This window comes from Tyto alba, unplaced genomic scaffold, assembly GCF_018691265.1.
Source record: "Tyto alba isolate M040663 unplaced genomic scaffold, T.alba_DEE_v4.0 Super-Scaffold_22, whole genome shotgun sequence".
NCBI classification, from domain to species: Eukaryota; Metazoa; Chordata; class Aves; order Strigiformes; family Tytonidae; genus Tyto; species Tyto alba.
This window is the reverse complement of record NW_024881296.1, coordinates 4,738,597-4,753,154: the sequence shown is the minus strand read 5'-3', so window position 1 is coordinate 4,753,154 and position 14,558 is coordinate 4,738,597. Positions and strand designations below refer to the sequence as shown.

General features: G+C 45.2%; 1 protein-coding gene across 2 annotated transcripts; it reads right to left on the bottom strand.

The window, feature by feature from the left end:
• Window positions 1-6,966: 6,966 nt before the first annotated feature.
• Window positions 6,967-14,526, bottom strand: LOC104356548 (uncharacterized protein C1orf131 homolog). Of its 2 annotated transcripts, none has more exons than XM_042796143.1 (7): window positions 14,398-14,526; window positions 13,932-14,224; window positions 11,348-11,404; window positions 10,129-10,224; window positions 9,338-9,424; window positions 8,319-8,371; window positions 6,967-7,660 (listed from the first exon to the last, which is right to left on the bottom strand). In XM_042796143.1, the coding sequence occupies exons 1-7, from the start codon at window positions 14,456-14,458 to the stop codon at window positions 7,531-7,533; spliced, it is 777 nt and encodes a 258-aa protein (XP_042652077.1). In that variant the 5' UTR covers window positions 14,459-14,526; the 3' UTR covers window positions 6,967-7,530. The 2 variants fall into 2 exon arrangements, with proteins under 2 accessions (XP_042652077.1, XP_032843029.2); XM_032987138.2 differs by having other exon boundaries at window positions 8,319-8,368.
• Between the last annotated feature and the right edge of the window lie 32 nt (window positions 14,527-14,558).

Below are 14,558 nucleotides of genomic sequence, written 5' to 3'. Positions count from 1 at the left end.
TTGTCTCGCAAGTGCTCAAGCTGTTTGTGGACACTATTGCTGTGATCAGAAAGGTTAAAGCAACACATACCATCAAATTCATCACACCCATGTCCCTGCGCTAAAAGCAGGAAATCGATCGCGGCACGATTTTGTAGAACAGCATGGCGAATACTATCAACATCGGTTGTTAATTCTGACAGAATGGTTGAGGTCAAATTAGACTGCTTAGCTGCCCAGCATGCCAATTTCTTTAGATTGGCTGCATTCCATGCGGCCATGACTCCAGGTATAAGGAGTGATGCGAAAAAAGCCTCTGTTTTAGAAGGAAGCTGGACATTATCATCACATTTTTCATTTAAAATACTTCTTTTTTGCCTTGTTCGGTTGAACTTTCCGATCATCTGCTCTTTACTTGGTGCAAAGATGGTTAGCTGACCTATATAACATGGCCCTCCCACTGGTCTCCAGGGGATTCCTGGCCAGGCGCGATCCCCGCAAATCAGAAAGAAACCTGGCGGCAGGCTTTTTTCCCCTGTGACATTTACTGGCCATACCCCTCCGCCTGTCGCGGTCAGATTCCACCAGTTCATTTTTGCTGTAACATTCATGAACTGCTGCCATAGAGGCTTCTTTGCTTGATATATTAAAGTAATAGTCCATCATCCCCAAAAGAGACTGCACCTGTCCCATTCTCTGCTTGATATGCGGAAGACATGTTAGAACAGTTGGTTATATGAGTGACGTTTGCAATGCTAGCTGGTCCCATAGAAGCCATTAGATCTAACTCTTGAATCGGAGCAATAGCAGAAGCATTTAGAACAATGATTAGACATTGAAGCCGGCAAGATTCAAATGCAAATGGCAAGTTAGCTATACAGTTCCCCACTACTTCTCTTCTCTTCAAACACATTAGAACAGTTACATTTTTTCCACTGAGTAACATTATAATACCCTTCAAGCTTATCTACCGTTTCATGTACAGACAACGGTATCCCAACAAGGCAAGTTTTGAATGGATCTGCAGTGGATGCTAAGGCTTAAACAGAAATCGGTGTGACCGGTTTGATTTGCCCAGGTGAGCCATATGTTGGTGTCTTTCATCAAATGGTGAGGATTAGCGCAGCAGGTCGACACGAGTCCGAAAAGAAGCAGAATCACTCTCCGAGGGCTGCGCGTGTCCATTTCGCTGGTATCCATTTTGGTCATCCAGGGCAGGAACATGTGTAACATCCATCTGCCATATTTCATTTGAACTTAAACCTCTGGGATTTACCCCGGCACCCAGTCCTGGCCCATGATGGCTGCACTGAGGGCATGCCCTCACTATACCGTTTCGCTTCTTCTGCAGTCAGGTTAAATTGTGTTCTTAGCCCTCGAGCATTTTGATGAAAATTACTGTGAGACTCCCTTGCCTTCACAAAATCACTGACCTGGGGCTGACATCATTACCAATTCATCTGCTCTTTGATTTCCTTCTCCCAAACCATGATTCCACATATGACTTCTGATGTGAATGATTGCATAAGGGTGTTGCCTCATCTGCAGTAAAGACCTCAGCTGTCTAAACAGCTGTCCTAACCTAAGATTTCTGGTATCTTTAATCTGGGCATCTTCGATGCATTGAACTACTCCTGCCACATACAGGGAATCAGTCACTACATTGATCCGTTCCTCGTTCCAAGTACCGAAAGCCCATACGACCGCAGGTAATTCCAACGTTTGCAACGAGTCACCTGGAACTGCCTCTAGCAAATGGTGGTGCCATTCGTCATTGGCAGTCCATGTGATCGCAGCTCGTTTGGACTTTTTGCCTGCGTCAGTGAAAACTGTTTGGGCTTCTTTCAGGGGTACTTCACTGTACAGAGGCCTCCGGATCCATTCATTGTGACTTATCCACTGTATTATTGGTGCCTTGTGTGGCAGTACAGAGATATTAACGTCTGTAGAAAGCAAACATTCACACAGTTCTTGACTATTCATAAGGTACCAATCTATTGTGTTTTTCTGCATAGGGACATATATCTGACTTAGCTCTTGCCCTGTGACCTGCCAAACCCTTTTTCGACCTTTTCGTATTAATTCTGCTAACGTGTCTATTCTGGGTTGTATTGATTTCTTTGGCTGAATTTTGGGAAAGATCCACTCTAGTATTTTGAGGTCCCTCTTCTCCCCCTTTTTCTTTTTACATTGAGTCAATGCTCCTAATAAATGTTCTCCTGTAAGAAATATAGAAAGATCAATGGGGAGGTCAGGATCCCGTCGATCACAGTAGCGAGAGGTGATCTGGTTTGCTATGGTCTGAATCATTTCTTGCTGCTCTGCTGTAGGATAGACGGGCAATGCTGGATCTGTTCCTCGTAGTAATGGTCGCAGCACATCAAGCTGTTCATTGGTTATTCCTGTCACTGGTCGGAGCCATTGAATGTCCCCCATCAATTTCTGAGCATCATTCAGAGTTTTTATTTCAGTTGTTATCTGTGGCTTCTGTGGACGAATCACGGAATCTGTTATCTTCCATCCCAGGTACGACCAAGGGCTGCGCTGTTGTACCTTTTCTGTGGCTATAATAAGTCCTGCGCTCTGTAGCTGATCGTGCAGTTGTTGAACCTGTTGATTAGTAAAGTCCTGCTCTTGTGCCAAGAGAATGTCATCCATATAGTGATAAATGAACACCTGTTGCCATGCAGTCCGCAAGGGGCGCAGAGCGCTGTCTACAAATAGCTGGCACAACGTTGGACTATTTTTCATTCCTTGCGGTAGCACCACCCATTCAAAGCGTTGTGCTGGTGCCTCTTTGTTTATGGCAGGCAAAGTGAAAGCAAATCTCTGTGTATCTTGGTGATGTAGTTTTATAGTGAAGAAGCAGAACTTTAAATCAATTATTAGAAGCTTCCAATGTTCAGGTAGCATTGATGGATTAGGTAGACCTGGCTGCAACGCTCCCATTGGCTGCATTTGTGCATTTACGGCCCTTAAGTCATGCAACAGTCTATGTTTACCAGACTTCTTTTTTATTACAAAAACAGGAGTATTCCACGGAGTCGTGGACAATTTCAGGTGTCCTTGGTCGAGCTGTTCCTGTACTAACTGATGGGCGACTGTAAGGCTCTCCAGTTTCAACGGCCACTGCTCGATCCACACCGGATCATTAGATGTCCATCGAAGTGGAATCGGGAAAGCCCATCCTGCAGTGACCGTTCCTAAAAAGGTTTGTCCGTTGTAAGTACGACCCCAAGCTGATCCAGCACATCACGACCAAGAAGGCCATTCACTCCTGAAGGCAGACGCATAACGGTAACATGAATAGATACTCTTTTTCCATCTATGGTCAGCCAAATACGATCGATACTGACACTGCACTGCAGAATGACCTCCCACTCCTTCGACTCCTTTAGCCATTGGTTTGACCGGCCAGGCAGTAGGCCATACTGCTTCATCCACAAGTGTCAGATCGGCTCCTGTATCTAATAACATGACTAATGTTAGAAAATGTCCTCTTGCTTCAAGCCGTACAGTTGCCATTGGCCTGCGATTCATTGACATTGTCAACATTACAGCTGGTCCTGTGGAACCAAAACCTCGGTCGTCTCTGGTTCTGGACGTAGCCGGAGTTATACCACAGGTCAGTTGATTCAACGGTACCAGCTGAGCAACCTTACTTCCCTTCTGGAATATGCAAAGGTGGAAACAATGTTTGCAGGATAAGTTGGACAATTCCTGTGAAATCAGCATCAATAAGTCCTGGTATAATGTTCAGTCCTTTTATACTGCTGGAGGCTCTTCCTATTAATAATGCTCCATGTGATTGTCCATTTATAATCAGTGGCCCTCTTATCCTGGTAGGGACCTTTTGTGGCTTTTGGTCGAGTAAGGTAATACTTATTGCTGTTGCCACATCCAATCCGAGGCTGCCGACGGTTGCAGGTTGGAGGCCGTTGTCACTGGAGACGGGTGCTCCTTGGTGGCTGGGGCTGCTACTTTTGTCAGAGCGCAGGCGGCTGGACGCGCTCATTCTCCCGTTTCCTGATTTTTGGCAAGCCTCAGTGTTATGGCTGCTGGAATTGCAGGTCTCACACCAGACTCGTTTCACACAACAGTCGCGGCGCAAGTGCCCCTCTCGGCCACATCGGTAACACTTGATGCTCCTTCTGCCGTCACTGGCCCTCGCTCGTCCGTCTGATTCTACAACGCCAGCTCGAAGAGACGCCAAAGCGGCAAAAACTTGCTGTTGTGCACGTTGTTGCACTGCAAAGGCTTGCTGCTGAGCCTGAAGGATATCTCTCCCTAACTTATTCATTGCTTCTACCAACATAGCCTGAGGTCCTACAGGGACTCGACTCATTCTGTCCAACATCAATTCAGTCGTGGCATCTGCGGGTAATGTTATTAAAATTCCCCGAGTAACTCTATTGGAATTCTGAATTACACATTGTCTTAACAAAGCAGCCCTCATCCAAGGCTGTACATCTGACTGTTCTATGGCCGCCGTAATGCGATCCACAAAATTTGCAAACGACTCCTCCCTTCCTTGTTTTATACTCATATAAGATGGAGACGGCTGTGACATTTTTACATGTTCTAAGGCTTCCCTAGCAGTTCGCATTGCCTCTATGCACCGTTCAGGACCTAACTTGCAACTGTGCTTGTACTTCCACAAAAGGTCCTGATCCCATCAATTGCTCTACCGTGACTCCCTGTAAGGGGTCATTCGGATTCCTTGGCTGTTGAACTGACTGCTTCACAAAACCGTTGCCAATGTGCTTGCCACAACAATAACTGCGACTGAGTCATAATCGTTCGCATAATGACCTTAATATCCTCAGGACATAGAACCGTACTACCCCAAATGTAATTCAAAAACTGTTTTGCACGTTCTCCATGCAAGCCTGATTCCGATACCGTCTGTCTTAACTGCGACAACAATTTCCAACTAATAGGATTATACTGCCCCTGCAGATCACCATGTTCATCTCTGTTAAACATGACTGGAAATGCAGAGGGAGAAAAATCCCCCGCATCAACGGCATCTTCCATAACCTTTCTCCAATTCACTCTCGTAACTCGTCTACCCCCAACACTCTTGCTATGCTCCCCTCCGACATCCTCCGACATCACTTGCTCCTTAACAGTTTCTGCTTCTATCTGTTCACCGGTCCCTTTCACTTCTTCCGCGAAATTCTCAGTAACACGTACAGACTGCCAGCAAGGTGGCGCTGGTACCCTGCTTGTACTAAACAACAAATCATTCTCCGGTTTTGGCGCGGCAGGTTCGCTCAAAAAACTAGATACTCCCGCGTTTAGCGGTGGGGCAGATGGCTCTGAGTGTCCTAATTTCTGAGAAGCCACAGCAGCCATGTTCTTTTCAACCTTATGGCGCTTAATGTTATTGATTACCTCCCTCCAAGGTTTCATTAATTTCTTAGCAAGTTTATCATCATCTATCACCATATCCCACAGTATATCTCCGTACCTCCTCCACTCCTCTTCATCAAACAACAGATCAGAGTTCTTAAAACACCCCTTTGTTTTCCCCGTTGCTACTAGACCAGCTAGCTGTTTAATGCAACTACTATCTGTCCCACGCTTTTCTAAAAAGCTCTGTAATAAATCTAGGGCTACTTCAAAATCCATGTACCTTAATACCTGTTATAATATCCTTGCAGCCCTCAGCTTGTAGCCCTTGCAGTGGTGAACTTCAATCGGTTCAGGCCGGAGACGACACACCACAGCACGCGATGTTCTGGTGGCTCTTTTTGCCCTTCGGTCGCTGCTCCCAGCGCACTGCTCCTTTCCTTCAGCCAGGTCCTTTTTTCACGAGGGTCCTTTCATCTCGAGGATCCCTTTGTTCTCACCTCAACGAGGGTCCCTTTTTCTCGAGAGACCCTTTGTTCCCGGTTGACCCTTTTTCTCGAGGGTCCCTGTTCGGGCGCCAATTGCCGGGCTGGGCGAGCCGAGGACGCAGGCCAAGGAGGAAGAACGCAGCCGACTCAGTATGAGTGATAAAGCATGCTTCAATTTATTGATTTCCATTACAGCCTTTCATAATCCTTCTGCTTAATTATGCCTACTAGTCAATCATTGATTGGATAAAATACAAGCAAGCCGTGCCAGGGCTTGTTGGCCCAAGCCCTGGGAAAGACCCAGATAAGTTAGTTTAGGAGAAACAAAAAATGCTCATTTCTCCATCCTCCCCTGATTAAAGAAGAACAAGGAATGCTTCCCAACCTTGACGAGATAGAGAATGTTTCATCTCAGAACCTTAGTCAGTACTTTCCCACGGGACTCACTCTCGCTGTTGTTCACTCTTGCTGACTGAGGCCTACTCATGCTAACTTAAAAGAGACTCTCGTCGCAAAGAGGATCTCTAGATCCATGTCCCTTTTCCCTTAGCCATTCTCCAACAGCTTCCCCAGCCCACAGGGGAACGCTGAATCTCACCAACACACCTAAAAGAACTTTCTCCAGTAAGGGCTGTGTTCCATCTTATACACACCTGCTTCACTGCCAGAGCTGTTCAAACAAGCTCCAGATAACCTTATCTGGAAACAACACAGCGTGAACTTTTTTTGTATGTCATTTAGCAGCTAACCTTACTTTTGCCTCCCCCTAAAATATTCATTTCTTAAGCTTGACGTAGAATGGAGAGGACACTTTGAAAGGTTACTAACACAACCTTAAAAACAAAAATATTCAGATGCAGAGGACAAAACTATTCTTTCAGAAACACCAAATTACTGAAATCTAAATAGCACTAAAACTTCAGTTTTGACAAAGAATTCACAGAAAAGCCTTATGAGGCATGGGAACACTGATTAAAATAAACATGAGTTAACCATGAACAACCAGTAGCTATCAAGTGTCTATGCCTCATTTGGCTCAGTCTTACATGGGTTTATTTTTAAAAACAAGCCACCAAGCCACCATCTGAAACAGTGCTTATTTGGAAATCTTTGCAGAGTTATATAAATTGAGTCCGTAACTCAATTTGGGACAAAAATTCAGAAAATCTTGGTTTTATTCCAAAGCAGATAATTTTGAAACTGTGAGAGGTTTTGCCGAACAGGAAAACTAGTTGTGCAGTTCCACAATCCACTAACAATTCATAAAGTCACAGAAACAGATGTACGCCCAATAAATGTTTGAGAATAACAACTTCAGCTTCAGAGCAAGTAAGGTATTGTTTTTTCCATATTCCTTCCAGATGAAAGTGAAGAGCTATATATTTTAATCCATTAATTACTGGATTAAGTGGACATTTTACTTTTGGCCAAGAAGCTGACTCCAGAAAGTTACATGCTTTCTTTAGCGTGTATTGACTAATAAAAATAGCCTGTGTAAAGTTCTTAATATAAAGTCTTATTTTTATTTATAAAACAGTAAATTTTCATATTCTTCCCAAGTCAGAATGGAATGTAGAAAATCCTGCAACAACAAATAAGGTAAAAAAATTAGGACATGGCAGAAAGGCGACAGGCTCTGTAAATCTGTGTTGGTAGCAATGTGAATTCTATCTTATGTATATTGTCCATTTTGCTCTGTATCATAGGTTCATTTGATAACTTTAGATGATTTAATTTTCTTTATGTCATGGCTTTGCAGAATCAAGGTCCCATCCCTGAATTTTCCAACTTGTCCTGCAGGCCAAATGCTAGGCACTGATTTCTTCCTTTTGGCCTTCCTGAAATAGGAAGAGAAAAAAATAATTAAGAGAAACAACAGAAACTCATGAAAAAGCTTAATATGGTAAAAAATGTCACCTATTTATGAAATAGGTGTTTGGTATTATGGAATATTAAATCATAGCAGGTAATGACCCCAGAATATTTATTACCTGCATAGCCATTCAAAATTTGCAGCACATTACAGAATGATTTACATTTCAGAAAGTTTAGAAACATAAAGACACTTGGCTAGAAGAAGAAGATATAGAGCACATTTCAGTGAACCTGCTATACTGTGACTAAGAATGCCACTTCATCTTTCAAGCCTCTGTATACTGTATCTCGTGTTTTGCATTAATTACATCTCAGGGCAAGTGCTCCGAGTACGTGGCACATCCTGGGTCCGCACATCCATCTCACCTCCAGCTGCGTTCTTAGACATGTCGGGGCAGAACTGACATATTTTCAGTTAAGCTGCGTAACTAAAGCCTCTGAAACTGCTAGACACAGAGCAACATCATCATTTTGTGACCAAGTTCTTCTGCAGCTGGAGAAGTTCCTTCCACAGTGACTGCACGCCTTCTGGTATAAGACTGTGCATAGTTACACGGGGGGAAATATGCTGGAGAGGCTATACAAAGCAAGTTCATTTTAACCATGTTCAAAACAGCTCACCTCTCCTTCTGTTCTTTCTTCTTCTTCTTGAGAGAATCACCTTTATGTTCCTGCTTTTAAAGATACATATTTGAATGAAAAGAGATCTGAGCATCTTGGCTAAACAACCGTCTGCACTCAAAACACGTGGTACCCTTTGCTTCACGGAGCAGCAGGCATTTAAAGCAGGTTGGGAGACCTTCTGACAGGCCAAGTGATGCAATGCGTTATGGAGGCACTGCTAGGAGTGCCCAGAGCCCTTCCTGTCACCTTACGGGAATTACAGCCCTCTCATGACCAACAGGCTGCCCCTGCCACGTGGGGAGGCACAAACCCCACCGCAGGAGGACAGGCTTGCTTCTTGGGCATGTGACAGATCCTTGGGTCAAAAGACTTGCTCCCAGGCAGGTGTGCCTAGTTGCCTGATTGAGCATACCTGTCAAATAACAGGGTTCAACCACTTCTGGCCATGCCCTGGATGTGCTTTGAGCCATGTGACAGAGAAATAGGTCCCCTGGGAAAGAGGGTGGCAGGAAACAGGCTGACAGAGCAATTACCCGCCTTGCTCCCACCTACATGAGAAGACTCCATGGGGAGGCAGGGAGTAGGCTTGGAGCCAGATGGGCTGTGCTACAGGATGGATGCAAGAGAAACCTCACCCTTGCTTTAAACAATGAGCAAGATCCTAGATGGAACTGTGCTGATATAAAACCAGCTGAAGATCTGGCTCTCTGTGGTTAGACAACATGCAACAAACTTTAATTGAAGGCCATTTTTTTTCTCTTAGGAGGCACGGAAAAAAAAAAAAAAAAAAAAAGAACAAAACCAACTGCTGATTTTGTGTCATCAATCTATCAGCCATAAAGGATGAGGCAGTGAAACCCACTACAACATGATGAGTCCTACTCATCAGGAACCCACTCCATGGGGAGCAGCAGGTGTCAAGCTCAGGCACTCCTCCTGCGCCTGAGGCGTTATCTGTCAGGTTTGTGGGCTAGCTCTTACATGTTGCCTTTTTATACAGAAAATTTTACACAAACCTTTCCCTTATCATACTCCTTTGCCATTTTCTTCTCTTTCATTTTCTCCTGGTAAGTCCTGTAGTTCACATGTTCTTTTTTGGGGGGCTGAAATAAAGATTGGGAGGGATACCACTGATTGAAAATTTCAAGTAGGTTAAAAAATATTCACACACTTGCATGGACAATATTTTTCAGATGGTGGTAGGGGAACATCAGAAATTGTTTATTTCCTCTTGGGTGAGAGGAAGGGACTGAAGGGATGTAAGGTAGACACATCGAAACCACATCTTTCATGCCGGAGACAGTAAGGAGGGATGTTTATGCTCTACATCAAACCTACAGGATTTCCACATATACACTGAGCTAGAAAGAAAACCCACACTCCTCCACACCCACCAAAAAAGACCTACAAAATTCTTTTTCTCTTTTGTATTACTGATGATGAATCAAACTGAAAAGTTTTCGCCATCTTTAACTCACCGGGACAGCGAAGCTTTAAAAAGCAAGCCCTTCCCTTCAACATTTTAGTTTTGAATGGCCTGATTAAAAATTGGTAAGTGTTGTCTTCCACCCCAATCAGCTGTATTTCATCTGTACAACATCTCTGATAACACAACCAGACTAATTTTACAAACATCAACAGAAAATAGACAAGACAGAATAGAATATGTAAAAGTAAGGATGAAGTGGGTCAGGGTAGGGGATCTTGTGTTTTAAAAAGGTGGTGCCAAAACCCCCCAGAGTTTTTTACTGCTTTCCTGCACTGTAACAGCTGGGTGACTGCTCAGCACAAACCAAGTGACAATTACCTTGGCTCCCAGCATGATAGCACGCTCCTGTTCCCATATACGTTGTTCCTGCTTCTTGTAGCCAGTGATTCCAAACTTGTGTACTTCCAGACGAGCCTAGAACATTACAGAAAATTGCAAGCATTTCATAATTTGCCCAGCCTCTTGTAAAATAGCTCTTGACAGACTACAACAAAGTCATACTCCCAAAGAAACCCTGGATAATACCTGAAATCAACATACTATAAAATAAAACTAACTGAGTTTGGAGCCATACTGCAGAACAGTTAACCACTGTCCATCTAATCTCTGGATGGTGAAGACTGTCAGGGGGACAATTTTTGAACCTCCTCATTTCACATAAAACAACACAATGGAATGGATCTCCTCCATATAAAAAGGAATCATGTTGTGCTGCACAAAGAAGAACAATGAAATGTGCTACCCACAGCACCCAACATTTACAGACTGTTCTCATTTCTTGGCTGCAGCGCACTTAACCAGTGAGAAACACAGCCGGGCATTGATGAAGTTGGTTTGACTACACACACATGCATAGCTGACACTATACAAGAATACCCTGGCAAAACCTGTGGTGAATTCATACTATTTTTAAAGTCAGTGGTTAAATCCCCATTGTGCTCAGCAGTACAAAGCTCCATGCAGAATTTCCAGTGAAACATTTCACTGGATCACAGCACATCCCTGAGCAGAGATCAGGCATATAAAACCACTTGCACAGATCTGTAAACAAATCAGTACCTAAGAAGGTCAATGCTAGTTATGCTCATATAAGAACAAGTGAGAATAAGAAGACAAATGGAAAGAAGTAATCTGCTGTTTCAAAAGTAGATGCCAATACACTTTTTTTCCCATCCCACCTGAGATCAGAAATCCAAGATTAACAATATGGGCCTGAAAGAGCTATGTTAAACATTATGGGTACTCACATAGCTTTACAAAGGTAACATACAGTGATCCTCCTCAAATTCTCTCTGACAGATTTGAAAGAAAGGCCACAGAGTTGCAACATGCCTCTCTTCACACAAAGCAGTTGACAAGAGCCAGCATGCTTCTCCTTTGACACGGCATACGGCCAAAATTACCTATTGGGAAATCCTCACCAAGATAACCTTTTCTGGAAGTGCTTCCCATTGGTCCCACCGTAGCTTTCACAAGGATATAGATACACATACCTGCACACTAAAATAGTGAGGTTAGATAGGCCCTGCTGACTTACTTTTTCAAAGTTAAATTCTTGTTCGTTCACATTTTTATCTTCATCCACTCTTTTGGTCTACAAACAAAACATTTGGAATTAATATAACAAGTAACACCGGTTTAAATGTCCACTGTGATAGTTTTTTGGAAAGCAGTGAAATGTAGAAAGAGTTGTTGGGAAGAGTATACAGCTTTCCAGCACTATTTTTTCCAGCTTTGTTACCCGGATTTATGAAAAGAGACAGCCTCAGTGACATTTTTAATATTCAGATATTACAGGATCTTACTGGAATGACCTTGCACAATTTATAGGGTACCATTATAGCACAGTGCATACAGCTTTGTCCTTCATTTTCTTGCCTGGATCATCTCCTAACACTTACAAAGGGTTTCATAATTCAGAAAGATATTAATAGCTGCAATTAATTTTTATCCTTTCAAGAATAAATTACATTTTATAAAATAAAAACTGCCACATGTGAGCTATACGTCACGCATAATTCCATTTCCAAATCCATACCAAACTGCTGATGCAGGATAGGACACAAACCTTAAGTCATTTTGTTTGAGACAGAGAGTGCAGTGGTAATAGCACATATACTGACAGCCGGTGGCAACACGCAGAGGCTTAATTTGCAACTGTGTGGACATATATTAGAGCACATATCCAGCTTAACTAATGCAAGAGAAACGGCTCCAAAGGATGACACTGTCAGGAGATGGCGGACCCCACTTAAGCTGTTTAAAGAAACTACTTGCTCAAAATGAGATCAGTGAAAACTCCATCTTCTCTATTCCGTGATTTACGTGGAGACCTTTCAACAGCAGTTCTCAGTTTGGAGGGGAACTCTCCAAGGGGGGACAGATTGTATCCTAGGAAGAAAAAGAAGTGCAAAATCCCCAGGGAGAGCTCCACACCTGCTAGTGTCCCACATGGGACAGTAACAAATCTCCCAGGTTTGTTTTAGATTGTGTCTGACTCCTGATTTTGGAGAGGACGTGCTGAACAACCTCTCTGAGTGGATGCTCTGCCTCTGGTGCAGGCAGCATGGGCAGGGAAACTGCAGTCTGTTCAAGAGTATCCGCTTGCTTGTCTTTCCCTGTTTGCTCTCAAGAGCACTATCCCCTCCAAGGAAGCAGGAGTACTACATATATATTACAACTGAACCTGAATGCTTTTAACGCATTTCGGTTTCACTCTCCAGGACTTTAAGTCATACTTAGTCACAGGTTCAGGTTCCAGGGTTACGTCAGGGCTTCCCTCTGCATTCAGCGGAGCCAAACCCAAACTTCTCCCAACTCTGCAAAAAGCTTCTATATAAAACTGTCCATTTCAATGACAAATAAACATGGTTATTTTCAGACCATTTTACTAACATGCTTAACACCAGTCTTTTCAGGAAGAAAAATTTAAGTTATAATAAAGCATAAGAAAATAATTATCTAGGGCAATTTTTAGAGGAAAACATTCCAGAAAAAGCACAAAAGTTTATGGATTCAACCAACTGCTTGGTCAGTCTCTTGAACTTCCTAATTCCAAGCAGTCAAACCCCAGATACCAGTAAATCTTCCTGAATTTGAGACAGTCATGTGCTTGTCCATCAGACCTTATTTTAGAATTGGGCTTCTGATGTTATGGCCATAAACATGGCTCAAAGAAAACAACCAGAGAAGCTATAAAATCTGGAGACCAATCAATTAGCAATGGACCCTCTGCTTGGCATGGGACGCAGCTCAGCTTCCAGTCAAGCCTATCCAGGCCTCTCTGTTGTAGCAACTCAGCTACAGTTTTTGGTAGCACGAATAAATTCAGTACCAACAAACCATATCAGAGGACTGAGATCTAATGCTGTCATGCCTTCCCCCATTGCTGGTGAACAGCCAAGTGCTGCTGTGATGCCAGAGAAGAAAGCTTTCGCACCTCACATCCACTCCTGTTAACGAGAACGGAGCAGCACACACAACACTTAGGCACAGAAGTAAAGAGGCTTTGCTTCCCATTTCATTCACTTCTTGCTGTATCAGCAGTCCTATCTGCAGATCAATTTATTTTGTTGGGATACATCTAGTTCAAATATAGGATAGTTATCCAGAGATCTCTGGAAATTGGGAAAAAAAGTCTTCGAGTCCTGCTCCCACCCCTACCAGCAGCCCTGTTGGAAATCAGCAGGACTGGATGCCATCAAGCTGAGCACACAGATCACCAAAGGATCCCAGATTTCCAGGCAGCTGTATTAGCAAGAGGGAAGAAACTAGACACTGGAGGGGGCATTATGGAAGACATCTCACAATTTATGGTGGCAGACTAAGGAGACAGGAAAAAGCAAAACCAACAGACACGCAGAGGATTTTATTTGGTTTTAACTGTCACCAGGAAAGGGCATCCCAGTCCAGTACCTGCTCAGCAGCAACTCTCTGGTGCGGCTTCACAAAAACCCATCTATCTGTGCTTTAAAGAAGCAGCAAGATATTCACCGGTACGGGCACCGTGCCCAGGGTGCGCACCCCGTTAGAAGGCCGCTCCTACTCGGGGACAGCAGCACCCACGCCTGCAGGCGTGGGCGTGCCTGGGGCAGGGGGGCCCACCCGCTCCCCGGTCCTACCTGGGCACCTCCGGTGGGTGCTACCGAGGGGCTGGGCCGCCCCTTCCTCTTCCTCCCGCGAAACACCACGACCTCCACGGCCGGCGGCGTGGCGGGGGGCGGCGGGCCGGCGGCGGCCAGCTCAGCCCGCAGCTCCCCAAAAAAGTCGCGGGCTCCCCGCCGCCCGCCCGCCGCCGGCTGCGGTCCTCGGTTCTCCTCCTCCTCCTTCTCCTTCTTCTTCTTCTTCGCCGCCGCCGCCGCCCCTACGCTCGCCTCGCTGTCCTTCGCCGCGCCCCGAGCACCGCGCTCCTCACCTGCGTGCCGAACGCATGCCCCGAGTCAGCCGTGTGCGGCCGCCGTCGCTCCGCTTCAGAGTGAACACGCCCGACCCCCAGGGAAGGCCGCGGTGCTGCCGGCCACGGCGCAGCGCCCGGCCCGGCCCCATTCCCCACGACCGGCAGCCCACGGCGCGGCCCCGCTCACCCACCCAGGTCGTAGAGGGCGCCGAGCACCGCTTCCAGCCGGCGGCAGGGCTCCCGCGACCCCATGGCGGCGGGCGGAAGGACGTTTGGTCCCGAGCGGCTCCCGTCGCCCCCAAGATGGCGCCGCCCATCGCGCGTTCCCCCCGCCCTCCGCCGCGCGCTGGGC